Source organism: Mesocricetus auratus, unplaced genomic scaffold (assembly GCF_017639785.1).
Source record: "Mesocricetus auratus isolate SY011 unplaced genomic scaffold, BCM_Maur_2.0 Super-Scaffold_100014, whole genome shotgun sequence".
NCBI classification, from domain to species: domain Eukaryota; kingdom Metazoa; phylum Chordata; class Mammalia; order Rodentia; family Cricetidae; genus Mesocricetus; species Mesocricetus auratus.
This window is the reverse complement of record NW_024429197.1, coordinates 20,588,446-20,610,012: the sequence shown is the minus strand read 5'-3', so window position 1 is coordinate 20,610,012 and position 21,567 is coordinate 20,588,446. Positions and strand designations below refer to the sequence as shown.

General features: G+C 43.8%; 1 protein-coding gene and 1 pseudogene across 1 annotated transcript; both read right to left on the bottom strand.

The window, feature by feature from the left end:
- Window positions 1–3,892: 3,892 nt before the first annotated feature.
- On the bottom strand, window positions 3,893–17,919 carry LOC121144143 (palmitoyl-protein thioesterase 1-like). Its single transcript, XM_040757465.1, has 5 exons — window positions 17,760–17,919; window positions 11,773–11,861; window positions 10,995–11,110; window positions 9,883–9,957; window positions 3,893–4,184 (listed from the first exon to the last, which is right to left on the bottom strand). Exons 1-4 carry the CDS (start codon window positions 17,875–17,877, stop codon window positions 9,891–9,893), a joined length of 390 nt encoding a protein of 129 aa, XP_040613399.1. The 5' UTR covers window positions 17,878–17,919; the 3' UTR covers window positions 3,893–4,184; window positions 9,883–9,890.
- Window positions 17,920–18,648: 729 nt separating this feature from the next.
- LOC101837196 lies at window positions 18,649–19,492 on the bottom strand (annotated as a pseudogene).
- Between the last annotated feature and the right edge of the window lie 2,075 nt (window positions 19,493–21,567).

Below are 21,567 nucleotides of genomic sequence, written 5' to 3'. Positions count from 1 at the left end.
CCAAAAATTGGTGTTCTTCATACCATGTGAGGAAGGATACAATTAGTTATTTCTATAAACTGAAGTCTCTTGCTTTTGGGATATTTGTTGCTAATCTCTCCCAAAAAATACTGCAAGCTCTTTGACAATGTTAATTTTCTGCCATAATAAGATAATTTCAGTATTAATAAAATTGCTGTGTCACAATTTCTGTTGAATATATTCGTGTTAATTGATGCAGTCTCAATTTTTCCTTTCCAAATCAATTCATCTACATAGGTCTTTAATTTTTACTATGTCTGTATGACAAAAATATCCATCCTAAAGCATTATCTTCTCTCAGCATAAGAATTCCTGTAGAAGAATGTGTAGAAGGTAGTATGACTAGGATACAATCAAGCTCTGGATCCAAGTGATCCATATGTGCATCCTGTAGTTTCTTTGCTACCGAAGTCAATTCTCTCAGCTGGTAATTCTCCTAACTGATAATTTTCTTGGGCCATTTAAGTCCTTATCACCTTGTAAAGTTTGAAATAAATTACGTAGTTCTTGAGTTGTCAATCCAGTTGTGGGCCATAGCCAGTTAATACCTCCCAGTAATTTTTGAAAATTATTAAGAGTTCATAATTGATATCTCCTGATTTGCACTTTCTGAGGCTTAATTCTTTGTAAACCTATTCTTTGTAAACCTATCTTACATTCTAGGTAATTAATAGAATCTCTTCTTTGTATTTTTCAGGATCAATTCGTAATTCCCAACAAGGAAAATTTTTCTTTACTTCTTCAAACATTTTTTTCCTAAGGTATCTTTGTCTGAATCAGCTAGTAAGATATCATCCATACAATGATAAATTATAGATTGAGGAAACTTTATGAATTATTTCCAATGGCTGTTGTACAAAATATTGACACAAGGTGAGGCTGTTTAACCTCACTTGTGGGAGGACTTTCCATTGATCTCTTGTTGCTGTTGTTGTTGTTTTTTTTTGAGACAGGGTTTCTCTTTTTGCTTTGGAGGTCATCCTGGAACTGGCTCTGTAGACCAGGCTGGCCTCAAACTCACAGAGATCCACCTGCCTCTGCCTCCCCAGTGCTGGGATTAAAGACATGCACCACCAATGCCTGGCTTCCATTGATCTCTTTTAACAGGCTGGGAATTATCAGTAGGCACTGTGAAGGCAAATGTTTTTCTATCCTGATCTTGTAAAGGTATAGTAAGAAAGCAGTCTTTTAATGTCAATCACTACAATAGACCAAAAGGAATTCCAGTCTGTAAAAAGCCCATTGTCTGAATTACTTTATTTATGGCTCTTATATCTATTAATGTTCCCCACATTTCCAGATTTCTTTTCTTGGGGTGTGTGTGTGTGTGTGTGTGTGTGTGTGTGCTATTAGACAGAGTTTCTCTGTGTAGCTTTGGAACCTGTCCTGGAATTCACTCTGTAGACCATGCTTGCCTTGAACTCACAGAGATCTGCCTTCTTCTGCCTCCCAAGTGCTGGGATTAAAGGTGTGCGCCAATACCACCTGGATAGATTTATTTTTAATGATAAATATGGGAGAATTCCAAAGACTGGTTGATTCTTCAGTATGTTGATTATTTAGCTGCTCCTGTACCAGCTGTTCTAATGCCTGTAATTTTTCTTATGTCAAAGGGCATTGTTCCACTTAGATAGGGTTGTTAGCTAACTATTTTAAAGGTAGGGTTGAATGGTACCTTTGAAAGATCAGAAGCTGTTGTGCCCTGTTTATGTATAACCTGGATGGTCAATGACTGTTTTTGATAATAACTTTTAATATTTTTCTCAAAATCAGAGATAAATTTATGGTTTGCTTCTGAGATTGGAGGACTGTTAATTTGGGTTTTCCTTTGCTGTAACAAATCTTGAACCCTTAAATTTATTTTTATGTTAGCCACATATGGCTTTTAATTTCTCTACCTGTCCTTCTGGCCCTATTCATTCAATCCACCTTGTACTTTGTTTTTATCTGAGATAAAGTTTCAATTCCTAGAAGCTGAATATTTACCTCCTGAAGAGGCCAATCTGTATTCCAAGATGTTGGTGAGATTATTGTTGCAACCATGCCTATGTCTAGTAAACCTTCAATCACATTACCATTTATTTGTATTTTTAGCTTTGGTCTTGATCATTTATAGAAGTATTCTAAAATACTTGTTTTATGGTTTCTCCTGAAAATTTTGTTTTACTTAATGAAGCTGTTATGTAATTCAGAGGGGTATGACTTTAATAACAGGCATTGAAGCATTGAATCTTTTAATTTCTCCATGGAGGTGTTTCCCCAATGTTGGGAGGGAATGATTGACCCAAATGTGACATTGGGACTTGTGAGAGGTCCCCTAAGCCGTTTCCCAATGGCAAAGGGTAACCTTGCTTGTCCCTTGTTCATCAACATTCATTAGTCTAATGATATCCTTTGCCACACCTTCGGCATAGTCAAGAAAGCTGGGGCCACCTGTTTGGATTATCTCCTAAGAAAAACTTTTGTTTCTAAGAATGCTTTGCCTACATTTCCTTTTCAGATGACCTGGTTTACCAGAATTAAAACATCTGACCTTTTGATTTTTCTTAACATTTTTAGAAACAGTATTGTAACATGAATAATAAAAATCCAGAGACAGATATTGGGGTTAAAGCTGAATATTAGAAAAGCAAAGTAGCCAGCCACTAGCTCTTTCCTCTACCTCAGACTGAATTGGGTGATCCTGTCTCCATGAATCCCCAGGGGCAAATACTCTCCACCAAGCCTCAGATTGCAATCCTCGGAGTTCTTGTCTTCTTCTGCCTTATATTTCTCTCTCTGCTCAGCCATATTACTCCTGCCTCTTCCTCCCTAATGCTGGGATTAAAGGCATGTGATCCCAAGTGCTGAGATCACCTTTGTGTGAGCTGTTTCTCTTTTAGACTGGATCAATTTTATGTTGCTCTCAGTGAGGCCTTGAATTCAGAGAGATCCATCTGCCTCTGTCTCTTGAGTCCTGAGATAAAAGGTGTGCACCGCCACTGCCCTGTTTCTATGGCTAGCTAATATGTCTGCTGGGATTAAATGTGTGTATCACCATGACCTGGCTATCTGCTTCTCTGACATGGACATTGGCTTGTTATTTTCTTTTAAATTTTCCTATTCTTGAGACAGGGATTTTTGTATAGTCCTGTCCATCCTGAGACTTGCTGTGTAGAGCAGGCTGGCCCTGAACTCACTGTCTCTGCCTCCTGAGTGCTGGGATTAAAGTTTTGCACCATCCTGACATACTTTCATCTCTTCCTCTTTTATAAAGCCAGTGTCTCAGAATCCCACTATACCATGCATATATCCTAATGGTTTTCAGGAAAAAAATTTGAGCAGGTAATTGATACCTTGGGTTGAGTACAGAGAAGATGAGGGAGTCCCAAAGATTCGTCCAGACAGAAGACATTCATCACCTCACAGGTCAGAGGATGGCTTCAGGTTGGATGTCTGACTGCAAGGGATCTATAACCTTATTTGGGGGGAGGGCAGCAGTTAGGGGAGAAAGAGAGGTACGGGGCAGAATTTAGGGAAAAGAGGAAGTCCTGGTGGATTAACTGGGGCCACTTGGAGAAACAAGTACAAGTATTTTGAGAATTGCCCATGACAGGACCCAGCAGTCTAGATGAACATATCCTTTTCCAAGGTAGTCTGCAATCCTCATCCAGAGTGTTGGCAGGGGAAGGTTGAGTGGGAGAAAGTAGGTGAGGTTCAGAAACAGGGAGAACTAACTCAGGGGCCCCTCAGGATCCAAGGGTTAGCCCTGGGTGCCCTGCTGCTGCACAGGCTCCCTGGGTTGCAAGAGGGTCTTCTGCTCCAAGCACCTGTCCCAGGATTGAGAACCATGGTAGGGAATAACGTGGAAGAAGAAGTCAGGAGACTGGACTCAAATGCAGGTGGGTTTATTTCAGAGAAACTGAGAGGAGCTCACACGAAGCAAGTGTGCCTCTTTTACGGAGTAGGAACCTTTCACCAAGCTAGGAGGAGAGAGGAAGGGGAGCTGTGCACTTTAAGCAAGTGACTAGTTCTTTGAGATAGGGTTGGCCTTTTGCAGTTATGTTGTGACTCAAGAGGTCAAAATGGCATACAGAGCACAGCCTTGTTTGTAATGCTTTGCACTCGCTGTGGGTTGGGTTTAGCACTGGAGATTAAGATAGCCAGAAAGTTGCTTCATCATCCTGCAAGATCACATAAGGGTTATTAGCCACTGAGCCATCTCTGTAACTCATCTTCCCGACCCCAAAAACCACTTTGTTTTGAGATAGGTTCTCGAAATATAGCTGTCAGCCGGGCATTGGTGGGGCACACCTTTAATCCCAGCACTAGGGAGGCAGAGGCAGGCGGATCTCTGTGAGTTCGAGGCCAGCCTGGTCTACAGGACAGGTTCCAAAACAATCCTGAGATTTAAAGTCTGTGTTATTACATCCAGCTTCTCCAGCTTCTTTTGAATCCATTTTGATCAAACTCTTGCATCAAGGTCTCCAGGAGATAGTGTATTTCTAAATCTGAGTTGGGGTCTTTGTTTTGTTTTTTGAGTCATTGTTTTATGTATCCCAGGCTATCCTCAAACTCACTATGTAGCCAAGGCTGATCTTGAACTTCAGATTCTATTGCCTCCATCTCCTGAGTGCTGGGGTTAAAGACCTGTGTCTCCACACCCAGTTTAAATGCTTCTTCTCTTTAATTACAAGTACTTATGAATACCAGTGTGGGACTTTGCTTTAAACTACTCTGACTCTGGAAGAGTAAGTCTAGAAATGGTGTAAGATTGAGTGTGATGGCTGGAGAGATGGCTCAGAGGTTAAGAGCACTGGCTGCTCTTTCAGAGGTCCTGAGTTCAATTCCCAGTGACCATATGATGGCTCTTAACCATTTGTAATGAGATCCGGTGCCCTCTTCTGGCCTGCTGGGATACATTCAGACAGAACACTGTGCACATAATAAATAAATAAATCTTTTTTTTTTTTTTGGTTTTTACGAGACAGGGTTTCTCTGTATTGTTTTGGAGGCTATTGGTCCAGCCCGGCCTCGAACTCACAGAGATCCGCCTGCCTCTGCCTCCCGAGTGCTGGGATTAAAGGTGTGCGCCACCACCGCCCGGCAATAAATAAATCTTAAAAAAAAAAAACAAAGGTTGAGTGTGAATGTGGGAGCCACGATCCATCTACGGAGGGCAGAGACAACTTTCTGGAGTTGTTCTCTCTTTCCACCTGGGATCTGACAGTCTAAATCAGCTGCTCAGATTGCTTGGCAACCACTCTTAATCCACTGAGCCATCTTACAAGACTAAATGTAACAAATGTTATCAAGAGCTGAATGTAAGTATGGAGATATTCACTCTATTACTCTTTTTTATCATTATAATATTATATATTATTACACTTTTATATTTATTTATAATTTTCACATAGTAAAATTAAACAAGATTAAAGTATATTAATTTTGGAGACTTCTTAATACGTCCAACCCTGCCTCCATCTTGAACTTAAGACACATATTTTCTTTTCTTTTCTTTTTTGTATTTGGTTTTTCGAGACAAGGTTTCTCTGTGGCTTTGGAGGCTGTCCTGGAACTAGCTCTTATAGAGAAGGCTGGTCTCGAACTCACAGAGATCTGCTTGCCTCTGCCTCCTTCCTATTGCTGGGATTAAAGGCATGTGACACCACCACCTGGTAAGACACACATTTTCAATGCCTGAGATACAGCTCCATTTGTTTGCCATCTCAACTGTGCTTACAAATGAAGTCTACATCCTGTCTCTCTTTTTAGAATTTTTTATTTTATATTTAAATTAGAAACAAGTTTGTTTCACATGTTAGTCCCAGCTCCCTCACCTTCCCCTCCCACCCCTTCCAGCCCCCCCAACCCTCCACCCAATCTCCACTCTGTTCCCCATGGAGGGTGAAGCTTCCATGGTGGATATCCAGAGTCTGTCATTTCATTCCGGGTAGGGCCTGGGATACCCCCAAGTGTCCAGGTTGAGAGAGCATCCCTCATTATGGGATGGGCACCCAAAGTCCATTTGTATGCCAGGGATAAATACTGATCTACTGCCCAGGGCCCCATAGATTGCCTAGGCCTCCTCACTGACACCCACATTTAGGGACTCAGTCCCATGCTGGCCTCTCTCAGCCATCAGTTGAGGGGTCCAAGATCTCCCTCTTGTTCAGGTCAGCTGTTTCTCTGGGTTTCACCAGCCCAGTCTTAACCCCTTTGCTCATCACTCCTCCCTCTCTGTCCCTGGGTTCCAGGAGTTCAGCTCAGTGTTTAGCTGTGGGTGTCTGCCTCTGCTTCTGTCTGTCACTGGTTGGAGGTTCTAGAATGACATATAAGATAGTCGTCGAAATCATTATCAGGGAGGGGCATCTAAGGTAGTCTCTTCACTGTTGCTTAGTTGGCCAATTGGTGTCATCCTTGTAGATCTCTGGAAATCTCATTAGTGCCAGATCTCCCCTCAAACCTACAATGGCCCCCTCTATTATGGTATCTCTCATCCTTCTCTCCTCTATTCTTCCCCTGACTCAACCTTCCTGCTCCCCGATGTCCTCCTCTCCCTCCCTTCTCCCCCTCTCTTTTTCCTGGCTCCCTCTCCCCTCCCCCCATGCTTCCAATCTGCTCAGGATTTTGCCTCATTCCACCTTCTCTGGGGGTGCCATGCATATCTCTCTTAGGGTCCTTCCTGTTTCCTGGACTCTTTGGCAGTGGGATTGTAGCTGGCATTCCCCTGATCCATGTCTAAACTCCATATATGAGTGAGTAATACCATGTTTATCTTCTTGGGACTGGGTTACCTCACTCAGACACTGTCTTTTTACACCACAGTCTCTTTACACTGCCTGCCTAAAGACACACACATGCCCTCTGTTCCTACCCAGTGCTCCCTGTCTCTGTAAATAACCATATTATTCATTCAGTTGCTCAAACTGATAACGTGGAGACATCATTGATTCCCCTCTGTGGAAATGTTACAGTAGGTAAGGCAGCTGCTGCCAAGCCTGAAGACCTGAGGGCCACATGAAAGGAAGATACAACTGAAGTCCTTAAATTGTCCTCTGCCTTCACTAGCACACCATGGCACACTTACGACTACACACAACACATAAATAAATGTAATAGAAGTGAGTTTTAGGGGTTGGAGAGATGGCTTAGTAGTTGAATGTGCTCTGCTCTTCCAGAGGACCCAAGTTAGGATCCCAACACCCACATCAGTTGCTTCACAATGCCTGTACTCCAGGTTCAGGAGATCTGACTTAGCGTACAAATCAAACTACTAAGTTTTTCTTTAAATGAGTGGGTGCTGGATGTGGTGGTAATGCTTAAAATCCAGCATTCAGAGGCTGAGGTAGGAGAGTTGCTGGAGTTGGAGGCCAGCCTGGGATACAAAGCAAAATTTTATATCAAAAAGAAAACAGATCCCTATGTTCTCACCCTTTCCCTTCATTGGGTGGTAGAGATGGATGGTGGAGATGTGGGAAGGACAGAGAGGGAGAGCAAGGAAAGAGAAATATTGATTGAGGGAGTCATTACTGGGTTGTGAGAAACCTTGCACTAAGGAAATTCCCAGGAATCCACAAAGATGACCCTAACTAATACCCTAAGCATCAGCGGAGAGGGTACCTGAACTGGCCTTCCCCTGTAATCAGATTGATGACTACCTAAATTATCACCATAAAACCTTCATCCAGCAACTGATGGAGGCAGATGTGGAGATCCACAGCTAAGCACCGGGTCCAGATCCCAAAGTTCAGTCGAAAAGAGGGAGGAGTGAGCAAACATGTCAAGACCATATTGGGACACCCACAGAGACAGCTGACCTGAGCCAGTGATAGCTCAGCTGGGGTACCTGCATGGGACCAAGAGTGAACGTGGGTGAAAGTTGTGTGGCTCGGGCAGTCCCACTGGCAGTGGAACCAGGATTTATCCCTAGTGTTTGAACTCACTTTTTGAAGCCCATTCTCTTTGGAGATATACCATGCTCAGCCTAGATATTGGGGGAAGGGCCTTGGTCATGCCTCAGAGAGATGTGCCAGACTTTGCTGATTCCCTATGGGAAGCCTTACCCTCTCTGAGGAGTGGATGTGCTGGGGTGGGGGAAGGTGGAGGGATCAGGAGGAGGGGAGGGGAGTGGGAACTGGAATTGGTATGTAAAATGAGAAAAGATGGTTTAAAAAAATTCATGTCTAGCCAGGTGCATGCCTTTAGTCCCAGCACTCAGGAGGCAGAGGCAGGTGGATCTCTGTGAGTTCAAGACGAGCCTGGTCTACAAGAGCTAGTTCCAGGACAGCTTCCAAAGCCACAGAGAAACCCTGTCTCGAAAAACCAAAAAAACAATGGAATCTTGAAATTCGCAGGTAAATGGATAGCACTGGAAGAAACCATCCTGAGTGAGGTAACCCAGTCGCAAAAAGGCAAATATGGTATGTACTCACTCATATATGGATTTTAGACATGAATCAGGATAGTGCCAGTCTGCACTTCCACTGATAGAGAGTCTGGGAAACAGGAAAGAACCTAAAAGATATGCATATATGCATAGTACCCAAGAGAAGAGGATTGAGACAAGATCCTCTGAATGGATGGGGAACACGGCGAGGGGTGGGGGGGAGTGGAAGCTGGGAAGAAGAGAGGGGGAGAAGAGGAAGAGAGAGTAGGTCATGGGGGAACAGGAAGTTGAGTGGGTGGGGGTAGAATAGGGGGAAGAGGGAATCATAGGTTAGAAGACAGATCAGGCACCAGAGTGACATCGAGTGATCTAAAGGGATAACACCAATTGGCAAGCTAAGCAATAGTGGAGAGACCACCTCGAATGCCCATTCCTGATAATGAACTTGATGTCTATAACCATCCGGGAGCCTTCAACCAGTGATTAATGGAAGCAGAGGCAAACACACAATTAAGCACTGAACTGAACCCAAGGAACCCAGTGACAGAGAGAGAGGAGTGATGAGCAAATTGGCAAAGAATGGGCTGACAAAACCAGCAGAGACAGCTGATCTGAACAGGGGAGAGCTCTTGGACCCCAGATTGACAGCGGAGAGGCCAGCATGGGACTGATCTGGACTCCCCAAATGTGAGTGTCAGCGAGAAGGCCTGGGCAACCTATGGGGCCCTGAGCAGTGGATCAGTGTTTATCCCTGGAATACAAACAGACATCGTGTGCCCATAGCACAAAGAGGGATGCTCTCTCAGCCTGGGCTCTTAGGGGAGTGCCTGGACCCTACCCAGAGTGAAATGACAGACTCTAGATATCCCCTATGTGGAAGGATTTGGCAATAGGGTGGGAGGCTGGGGGGGGGGGGAAGGGGAGTGCAGGAGGAGGGGAGGGAGAGGGAACTGGGATTGACATGTAAAACAAGCTATTTAAAATTAAAATAAAAAATGATAAAAGAAAAAAAAACAAAAAAATTCATGTCTAAATAAACAAAACAGCGGGAGAAAAACAGAAATAACAAGTATCAGGTGGGTGTTGGTTAGAAACGGGAACAATGGGTAAAGATGAACGTAGGGGCTGGAGAAGGCTCAGCAGTTGGGAGCTGAGGTTTTTTTTTTGGTTTTGTTTTACGAGACAGGGTCTCTCTGTATTGTTTTGGAGGCTGTCGGTCCAGCCCGGCCTCAAACTCATAGAGATTTGCCTGCCTCTGCATCCCAAGTGCTGGGATTAAAGGCGTGCACCGCCAACGCCTGGCCAGGAGCTGAGGTTCTTAACAGAATTAAATTCCAAAGGTCTTCAGTTTCATTCCCAGTACTGACTTGGCATCTCACAACTGTCTGTAACTCTAGTTCCAGAGAATCAGGCATTCTCCTAAATATACATGCAGAAAAACACCAACACACATAAAATAATAACGTTTTTCTTAAAAAAAAAATAGAAGTTACCTTAATGTTTATCTGCTGGAAACTGAGATCATATTTTTCATGGCAGTTATTGGACATCTCTTGACCAATTCTTTCCTGGAGAAATCAAAGGTGGCTCTTAGTTCTGAATGTCAGATTGGAATGTATTAACAGTCATTTCATAGGTTAAGCTATTTTTAATACACCATAGGTCCCCAAATCACAGCATCACAGGATCTTCCTCCCCTAAGGAAGGACACAAATGCAAATCTTCATGGAACATGAATCACAAGAGGCTGGGGAGATGGCTCGGTCAGTGAAGTGCTGGTCACAACAGTGTGAGCATCTGAGCCTGGATTACATGTTCCCCTTAGAACAGAAAGAAACCCAGCGAGCAGTAATCTGGTAATGTCAGTAATGTCAGCACTGGGAGGGTAGAGACAGCAGGGTCTCTGGGGCTTGCCATTCAGTGAGTCTAGCATAATAGTGAGCTCCATGTTAACCAAGACACATTTTCTTATCTTTTTCCTCCTCTTCTTCCTCCTCCTCCCCCTCCTCTGAATAGTGTTACCCAGTATGCACACACTAAATAAATAATAAATATAGTTAAAAATTTTCAACTAGAGGGTTGGAGAGATGGTTGAATATTTAAGAGTGTTTGTGCCCTTGCAGATGACTCCAGTTCAGTTCCTAGCAACTACATATGTAGCTCACATCACCTATAACTCCATCTTGAGGTGATCTGATGTCCTCCTCCGACCTCTGTGAGCCCTGAACTGGAATGTGCACGTGCCCACCCCCAGGTCCCCACATACACTCATAATTAATAAAAAATAAAACTTTTTAAATTAAGATATTTTAAAATAGGGAGTAGGTAAGGAAGTCATCCAACACTGAACTCTGACCTCCACACTCATGCGCACACCTGTGTGTTCACACAGAGGAACATGTCCACACACACACTCACACACACACACACACACACACACATACATTCACACACACAAAAAGAATATAAACTAAGATTCTCACAGGGACATCTTAAAGATACCTTCTTTTTATTGCTGTGAGTGAATTTGAGTCATCACAATCTATTGGAATAGAAGAAACATCAATTCCATGTAAATGCTACCTTGTGATAGAAAGGTACTTACAGTATCTGGGGTCTTTTGAAGAATCCAGCATCTATGTAGACTTGGTACAAATTAGAATCCTTAGCAAGAAGCTCACACACTTGGAGAATTGCATTCAAGTCCTTGTTCTCCATATCCTAAAAAGTGATCAGTGAGAAATCAAAGTCTGGAACTGTTGATAACTGGCATCTTCTCTAAGAGGGAAACTGATTAAATCTCAAGGGTGTTTGAACGAGAATGTCCCCATAGGCTCCGATATTCAACCATGTGGTCCCCAGTTGGTGTGCTGTTTGGGAATGATATGGGAAGGGGCAGACTTGGTGTGGGAAGTACAACACTGGGGTGGGCTTTAAGGGCTCATAGCCTTGCCTCACTTCCAGGTTGCTCTCCCTGCTTCCTGTTTGCAATGGAAACTGTGCTCTGTCACCTTCCTTCTCCTGCTGCCATGACTTTCTGCCATTATGGCCTCTTGTCCCTTTGGAACCATAGGCTCTACCTAAGTTGCTTTTCATCATGGTGTTTTTATCGCAGAAAGAGAAAAATGACTTAAGCAGGATGAGACCCTCCTATCTCCATTAGAGTTCATGAGCATGAGGGCACATGCCTACAATGCTAATATTCAGGGGCTGGTGCAGGATGATCACGTTCCAGGCCAGCCTGTGCTACATAGTATAATCCTGCATCCCAAAACAAAATAAAACAAAACCAGTGAAGATGTGGTTTGTAAGGTGAAACATTCAAATCATATAATGTGCTAACCCCTTCAGCAAACCTCTCAGGGAAAGAGCTCCCATCTTACCTCCATCAGGTTCTTCAGACGCTCCAGAGGCAGGATGTAAATTACAGCCACTGAGTTTTCAACCATGACATTATCTGCATATGAGAGCTCTTGTAAACAACAAAAAGACAATGATTAAAATTCATGAATCAAAACGTTAAGTTTTTATTTTGTGTGTATGGTTGCTTTTCCTACATGAATGTCTATTCACCTTTATGGACAGTAACCACAGAATCTAGAAGAGGATCTCCGGCCCTCTGCAAGTGGAGTTACAAACACTTGTAAAATTCCCTGTGGATGCTGGGAACTGAACCCAGGTCCTTCAGTGCTCTTAACTACTGAGCCATTTATCCAACCCTGCTAAACTGTAATTTCCAAAATCCAATATTGCTGCTGGTTTTTCTTGTCCCACTAGGTCCAGCCACTCTTTAGCCCCAAGTAAACACACAGATGCTATATTAATTATAAAACTGTTGGTTGATGACTAGGGTTTCATATTGACTAACTCTGTCTTAACTATTATCCAATTTCAATAAATCTATTTATTTCCACGTGGCCTCGGCTTACCTGAGAATGGCCGGACCTGTTACACCTTTGGCAGCTATATGGCGACTCTCCTTCCAGTGCCTCTCTCCCCAGCATCCTCTTCATCTCCTAGCCCCACCCATCTTCTTGCCTCTACTGGCCAAACAGTGTTTTATTCATCAACCAATAAGAGAAACATATATAGAAGGGCATCCCCATCACAATATTGCAACACAATATAACAGAAAGAGATACAAAATTGATAATTACATGCTGAAGAATATTTTAAAAGTCCCTGATTTTGGTAATTAAACCGCTGTTGCTAGAAGGGCATAAACATTGTATACAGAATAAGAGATCTGGAGTTCACAACACGCAGCAGCCTGAAGTCTGAGCAGAGTGTTTGAGGCCGCATTTGTTGGCATTCATGGCAGCACAGCATGCACAGTGCAAAGTGCATGTGTTTGGTGTTCAGAACCAAGGCCAGTGGAGTGGGAGATGCAAACACTGCCAGAACAGCTCCCTTCACTTCACCCTCGATTTTGAATTGATTTTTTGCTCATTGCACATTCATATTGTTGTTTCCACATTATTCTTAACCCCATATTCAGTTACATAATCCCCTATGGGGTCTCATCCCACATTAAAAGAAGCAGGAGCTAGTGGATGAGGTCAGCTTCCAGAATAAAAGAGAGTATTTGTGCAACATGAATCTGGGTCCAATGGTCAGAAGATATGAAGATTTCTTACAGCTTAGAAAGAAAAACAATACAGTTAAGAAATAATGTGTGAGGGCTAATGTAGTTGTACAGGCCTCTAATCCCAGCACTCTGGAGGCAGAGGCTAGCAGATCTCTTGACTTTGAGGCCAGCCTGGTCCACAGAATGAATTGGAGGACAACTAGGTCTATATAGAGAAACTATGTCTGGAAAAATCAGCCAACCAACCAACCAACCAGCCAAACAACCCCACCAAAAAAGAGAGGAAGAATTGGTGTCCGTGTGTGGAGGGTGGGATGGAGGGAAGTAGACTGAAGAGATAGATGGCTGAGTGTTTGAGTTGTGTTCTGCTTTTTCAGAGGACCCAAGTCCAGCACTAAGGTGACTCACAACCACCTATAATTACAACTCTGGGTTCAAATATTTCCTCTGTCCTCTGTGGGCACCTGAACACAAGACATTCACACAAATACATATACACAAATTTAAACATTTTAAAGATGTTTTTAGTTTTATGTGTGTGTTTTGCCTACATGTATGTATGTGCACAACCTGTGAATCAATAAGAGGACACTAAGTCCTCTGGAGATGAAGGTACAAGCAGTTGTAAGCTGCCACATGGGTTCTAGGAACCCTATCTGGATCTTCTGTAAGAGCATCTAATGCCCCCAAATAACACATGAAACACTTTATTAATTATAATGCTGTCAGCCAGCTTCTTTTTGGCTAGTTCTGCCTTAAGTATTAACCCTTAGTGACTACTAATATATATTTCTATAAGGACTTATCTTTCCGAGGACAGCATCCTGATTTGTCCTCTCTTCTCTGGGATCACATGGCAACTCTCTACTCTTGACTACATTTCCCAGAATCCTCTTTGACTCCTAGTACTACCTATCTTGCTTCCCTATTGGCCAACAGTGCTTTATCAACCAATAGGACAACATATACACAGAAGGACTTCCCCCATCAGCCATGTCTACAGATACAGTTTTTAAAAAATGTATACATTTCATAGTAGTGGGTTCCATTCTTCCAACATTCAAGAGGCAGAGGCAGGGATGTCTCTTTGAGTTTCAGGCCAGCCTCAATATGTAGGGCTAGATAGTGTGACCCTGTCTCTAAGTAAATAAATAGAGCTGTAGAAATGGCTCACCAGTTAAGAGCACTGACTGCTCCTCCCAGCGCCCAACTCACAACTGTCTGTAAAAATTCCATGGTATCTAACTCCATGTTCTGGCCTTTGTGGGCACTGCATGCACATGGTGTACAGAAAAACATAAAAGCAAACACTCATACATATAAAATGAATAAATCTCAAAAACATCAAAACAAAATCAAAAAAGGAAATGAGAAATGATGAAAAGAAATGTCTCCCAGAGGATAGGAAATGTTCACAACACCACTAGTCTTAAATGAAATGGAAGCTAAAACAACAAAGTTATGATTCCTACACAGACTTCAAGGACATGGAAAAATATTAACACTTGTGCCCTATTGCTGGAAATGTAACAATGCAAACCCTGTGTAAAAGTATAGCCGTGCCTAAAATGTAAGCATGTAATTATCAAATGACACAGCAGTTCTACTCCTACCTTTATAATCAAGAAAACCATAAACACACGTCTAGATTAAAGAAGAAACTTTACACAAATGTTTACAGTAATGTTGTTGGTAATAGCAAAAGAAAAAACATAAGCAAAATGTCCATTACTGGATGAATAACCTGTGGTATAGTCACACAGTGGAATACTATTCACCCAAGAACAGGAACGAAGGACTAAAAGTGCTGCAACCTGGATGAATCTCAAAGCATGTTCCGTAAAATAACTCCACACAAGAGACAATTTATCTGATCCTTTCAGCTGTTCCAACCAGAAAAGAAACCCCACAGCATAGACAATAGACAGGAGGTCATCAGGAGTGAGAGGAGGGGAAGAAGATAATGACTTAGTCCATATGGAGGCTTTCCTGAGTGCTGACAGCTCTGAAAGTAGAGGGAAGTTGTGGCTGCCTGAGCTGGTGAACAGGCTCCATGGCAGTGAATTGTGCACTGAAATCAGTGACGCTGATGTCACATGGATGTCCCCTCAGCAGAAACAGATAAAAGAGCTTCCTGCATAGCTCTGTCTGTCAGGTGCTAACAAGCTTCAGAGGCCATGTGAGGCTGTAGAAGTATCTCTGCTGATAGAGTGCTTGCCAAGCATGCACCGGGTCCCGGACAGCACCCCAGGACTGTATAACAAGGGGAACACACATATGGTCCCCGCACTTGGAGGCAGAGGGAGGAGGATTAGAAGTTCAAGGTTATTCTCGGCTACTTAGCACATTAATAAAAGCAACAAAGGGGGGGTCAGGTGTGGTGACAAATCTGTAATCTTATCACTCAGATGACTGAAGCAGGAGGATTGCCAGGACCAGGATGAGGCACATGAAGTGCCTGAGGCGAACAAACAAAGACTAAAACTGAAGACCAACCCCCCTGCTCCTCAGATCCTGACAGAGTGACCTGTGGTGCTTCACAAACAGAGCTTAAAGAGCCTGCACCCCACATGAACAAAGGAGTCACAGCTTGACAGCTAGTGAGCTGCCCCCTTGTCTGCTCAAACAACTACACAGAGGGCAAAATGAAGTGAGGACGGGTAACTGTTCTTAACTGAGGTGAGAGTGCCCACTCCTGCGGTGTGCATTTCTCTATGAACCACCTGCTGTGTTTCTGTCCACACTGTCTATTCTGCATTAAACTCTGGTGAATTCTTTTACCCCTGCACCACAAGAATTCCAGGACAACACAACTTTGCTCAGTGACAGTTGGAGTGCTGGAGAGGACAACATTTATCTCACGTGCTCTGTGAGCCTGGCTTTAGCCCTGGGGTCTGAAGCAACCCTGCAAGAGTTGTCCCTATTCACTGACTCTAATTCCTCTCTGTGGTCCAGTGACCTGCTGTCTTCATATTTATTGGTAGTGGTGTTGGGGTTTCTGTTATTCTTCATTTGTTATTTTTGAGGTGGGTTATCACTCCAGACGGTGCAGGAACTCACTGTAGACTCACTAGTGATTAGATGAACTTGCAGCCGTCTTCCTTCTGATGTCTCCCCAACCCTGGGGCTGCAGGTGTCAGCCATCACTCTTGGCTTGTTCCTTCTTCAGGGAACATTTTCTTCACTGGCTTCCAGGACACTGAACTTTTCTGACCTCCCCTCACCCCTCAGGATGTTCCTTCATGTCTCTCTCTTGGGCTGTTTCCTCATCGTCAACTCCACCTCCAGAAGGTGAGGTGTCCCCATTCCTGGCACATTCACTCCTGGGGTGACCTTACCCCAGCACACGACTTTAATTCAAGCCAGAGGCCAATGGCTCTGAACTGAAGTCCTCATCCTTGAAAACACCCCTATAATACCTCCCAGGTCTGTGGATAGGGCATCAGATTCACTAAAGCAACGCTGGGTGTATCATCACATGTTGTCATCCCAGCACCCCAGGGTGGGACAGGGGATCCTGATTTACAGTCAGCTCAGTGAACACTGAGCCTAGTGTCAAATTACAGTCCATTCACTCAGAAAAATTAGAGCTGGGCAAGTGTACACTTTTCTTAACCCCACAACTTGGGAAATAGGAGGATCAGGGGTTCAAGGTCACCTTTGAGACCCCAGACTTGGGGAGCATGTAAACCCAGGACTCAGAAGTTAGAAGTAAGGAATCATTAGGGATTTGAGGCTAGCCTGGACCACATAGTGAACTCCAAAACAGACAGCCTTGTCTAAATAGTTACAACATATCTTAAAATAAATATTAAAATAAAATTAAATAGAGAGAAATAAAAGGAAAAATGTCACCTTTGGCAACATATCAAATAAAGGACAACCTGGGCTACATGAGACACTGTCATCAAAAATCAATTTATCCAGGCATAGTAACACATGAATGTATCCCAGTACTTGGGAGGCAGAGGCAAAAGGAACATGAGATCAAGGGTATTCTTGGCTACACAGATCGTTCTAAGTTACTATGGACTATATGGGATTAAAGATGCCAATCATCAAGACTGGCATAGTGGATAAAGATACCTGCTGCCAATCATAATGACCTGAGTTCCATCCTTGGAACTCACATGGGAGATGGAGAGAACTGATTCCCAAAAATTGTCCTGTGAATTCCACATATGCTGACCTGTGTGCTCAAGCACGTGAACACACACACAGACACAGACACACACACACACACACACAAAATAAAATAAAAAAATTAAAAACAAATTTAAAAGTCAAAATAAACAACAACTACAAACAACAACAAAGACCCTTAATTTAAGTAAGGCCAAAAATCTGAATCCAATTTTAGTTTGTTTGTGACAGTGTCTGCCTATGTGTGTCACCTTGGCCTCAAACTCAACATCCTCCTGCTTTTGCCACCCCAATGCTGGGATCCCTGGTTTGGGCCATTTTGTTTGGTTTGAAAGAATAATCTTTTTCCTTCTCTGTTTATCTCCCTCTCTCCCTCCCATACCCTCCCTCTGTGTTACTCTCTGTCTCTTCAAAGACAGCATAAAACCCTAGCTATGCACAGTTCTCCCTGAGTGCTCACCCGAGACACCTAGCTCCCTTCCTTCCAGTGCAGAGCAGCCCACAAGTCCTAAACCTTTGGAAAGACAGGTGCTGCAGAATTACTGTCCTTGGCCCTTCCAGCTGTGGCTTTGCAGATGTGAACCCAGATGGGGAAAGGAAGAGGGCTGCCTGCCCTATGTCTACCTATTTCTCACTCACCGTTGTCATACAAGATCCTCACAATTATTGCCCGTGATTCTGACTGGTGGACCAGAATCCCAAGCTCCCAGGACAGAAGACAGCCAGCCAGAAGCCACCAGGATCCATGTAACACCATCTTAGCTCAGTGACAACAACAAATGCTCGAGTTCCTGGATGGCAATCAGAGTGGCTGCAAACCCAGGTGACCACGCCCATGTTGGATGACATAGCCTGAGCAGTCCCTGCACAAGCCATTGCTAACAGATATCTTTTCAACATTTACCACGGACCAGAAGCTGCTCTTCTGTCCTTCAATCCATCGTATGTGATGATTCTATTTTATATGTAAGGACATGGAGGTGACAATTTTAGTGTCCTCAAGGAATTGAACTGTCTCTTGTCTCTGTTGTGTCTTGGCAGACAAGAGAGGTCCATTCTTTGACAACCATCCAACTTATTTTGGAATGATTTTTGCTCCTACTTACTTTGTACCCCTCCAAAGAGAAGAATTAAAGTTTTACCCTCTGCCCTTGGCCCCTTTCATTTAAAGTAACTCTTGCCATCAGGGGTGCTGAACTGGCATCATTTGGAATCTCCCTTCTTTTTTTTTACTTTATTAAAATACTGAGTTTATTTCACATGTAAATTTTTGTCTTCCTACCATTTACACATCTGACCACCACTATTACTATGTCCTATCATAACTTTCCATACATACTTAAAACCAAGTAAAGGGTAGAGTTCCATCCGGCATTTTAGGCAACACATTCTTGGCAATGGAACCTGAACAACATTTATCAAACAAAATAGGGAAAGTCCTCTTTGTGTTATAAAAAGGACAGTCACATATGTCAACTGTTAGAGAACTTAAGTAAGACAGAATATTTCAAACTGTTTAAACCATTTTCTAGAGAGATTTCCTCCACTGCCAGAGATCTTGAATAGCCTCCTGGTCAGTCATCTGGAAGCAATTCTTCACATAATTAATGAACTTGGCTTCCACTTTGGGAAGAGAACCACCTTTTACTTATACTTCCTTGCATTTTTGCCTTAATGTCTTCTACAGTATTAGGTCCTTTTGGGGTTTTAGGAGTTTTTTCCTGTTTTTTTTTTTTGAAGGACTCTTGACCTTTTGATCTTGGTGTTCATGTTTTAAAGTCTTTCCCGTTTTAGGGCATTTTTGGCTGGGTCTCTCATACAGATTTCTTCACTGGATTTTTTTCTTCAATTTCATCATTATCAAAATCATCATCATCTTCATCCTCCTCCTCCTCTTCATCGATTTTTACTTTTTTCTGTGGAACTTTGTTACTGCCTCCAGGAACAGATTGCTTGCAGACATACTTAAGAGTTTCACATCCTCCTCGTCTTCATCTTTTGACTTTGCATCTTCCTCTGCAGCTATTAAGTGTTGTCCACCAATGTGCACAGGCTCTGAACCACACCTCACCCGTAAGGCCACAGGTGGTGTGATTTCAAAGCCCCCACGGGAAATTGTTGGTTGTATAGGCATTTTCAAAGTTGCCAGTTACTTTAATTGGACTGCCTTCACAGGTCATTGCCTCTGCCTCTACAATGTGTAATTCATCCTTTGCCACTGCCCCTAAACTAACCGTTCTTAGTGACACCTGGTGTTCATTCTCATCATCATTCACCTTAAGGTAATAATGTTTGTCAGCTTTTAGATCACAACTGAAAAGGTAGTTCTGTGGCCTAAAAGGGCTCATGTCCATGTCCATCGAGTCTCCCATGAGGTGGAGGCACGCACTTCGGTGTGAGAGAAGTTAGATGGAGGAAACTGCCTGCTGCTCCTCAGAACAGACACACAGGACAGAATCACGACAGGTGGAATCTTCCTTTTAAAGAGCTCCGGCTACTGCACTGTAGACAATCATGTGTCCCTTATTCCACTGAATACCTAAAACCTAGCTCTCAGATATTGCAGAAATCTCAGATAGCAAAAAGGTGACTAAATCATCACCAAATGAAGCCTAACATCAACACTGTATCTTCTCATTCTGTGTCTGTGTCTGTCTGTGTCTGTGTCTGTCTGTCTGTCTGTCTGTCTGTCTCTGTGTGTGTGTATGTGTGTGTGTGTGTGTGTGCCCCTGACTGTCCTGAAACTGGCCATGTAGACAGGTTGAGCTCAAACTCAGAGATTCACCTGTTCATCTGGCACCTGATGCGAGATGCCTCCTGAGAACTGGCATCACCACTATAGTTGCCTTCTAAACTGACCCTTTAAAACACCCGATGTTGCCACTTCTCATTCTTAGACTTGGAATCCTTTTCTTTAGACTTACGCTAAATTAGTGTATCATTTCCACAGCTGGACACCATGCCCCTTGCCCATCTACCTCTGACAATCCACCACTGCCCAGCCAGCACCCCTCCCTAGACTCCACAGCTGGACTGCCCAGCCAGCACCCCTCCCTAGACTCCACAGCTGGACTGCCCAGCCAGCACCCCTCCCTAGACTCCACAGCTGGACTGCCCACACCCAGCCAGCACCCCTCCCTACACTCCACAGCTGGACTGCCCAGCCAGCACCCCTCCCTAGACTCCACAGCTGGACTGCCCAGCTAGCACCCCTCCCTAGACTCCACAGCTGGACTTCCCAGCCAGCACCCCTCCCTAGACTCCACAGCTGGACTGCCCACACCCCATGGACTGGCTGTCTCTCATTGTCTCTCTCAGGCACTCTTCACAGCGCTCTGACAGCTGGCTGCTCCTCCTCAGTCTCACCACAAGCTTTTAGTCAGGAAAGTTACCCACAGGCCCCTGACTGCTGGGTCTGCCTGTCCACCCAAACCTAAAGTGCAGTTTCCCTGCTCTCCAGTCTGCCTGAGTCTCCCCAATGAGATCCACCTAACCGACTTCTCCCCAGCGCATGCTCTGTGTCTGACTCCACAGATGCCTTAAACTCCCCAGCTTTCACTCCTTGTTCTTCCTGACCAGATCTGCAGGCCATTGTCCTCCTACAGCTCAGCCACTCTGCTGCCATCATCCCACCCCACCCCTCACAGCTGTCAAGTGCACAGAACCTCTCAACAGCTGTGTGGAGTCAGCTCCACGTCCCCTCTGGGGACCCCCTCTGCCCACACTGTCCTCCCCTCTGGACCCCTACTTTGTATCCCATCCTCCTTCTAAAACCCTTCAATACCTCATCTGGACTTGGTGGTGCACGCCTTTAATCCCAGCAATGGGAGACAGAGGTAGGTGGATTTTTAACTTCAAGGCCAACCTAGTTTTCACAGTGAGTTCTGGAATAACCAGGACTACACAGAGAAAACCTGTGTTAAACCCAAAACCAAGTCAAAAGAAACAAATGAACAGAAAAGTTAGGGCTGAGAGCTTAGCTCAGTGGCACAGTGTTTGGCTAATGTGTGAGGACCTGTGTTCAGTCCCCAGGAGTGAAAAATGAATATGTGAGAAAAATCAGAGCAACTTGCAATTTAGCCAAAAAAAAAAAAAAGCAGCACTCTTAAGCTTGGGGATAGAGAGATGGCTCAACAGTTAAGAGCACTTAGGACTCTTCCAGAAGACCCAGGTTCAGTTCCCAACACATACATGGTGTTTATAGCCATCCATAACTCCAGTTCCCTGGTGTCTAATACCATCTCCTGGCCTCAGCTGGCACAAGGCACACAAACAGTGCACTTACATACATGCAGACAAAACATAAAAATAATCAAACATTTTAAAAGAAAATAACAAAGTAACTATTTGTGGCTGAGGAAGGCTGGGCATGTTGGCACAGGCCCACAATTCTAAGTCAGTTTTCTCCTAACCAATAAACCGCAGCCTCTCAAACCTTGGCTCTATA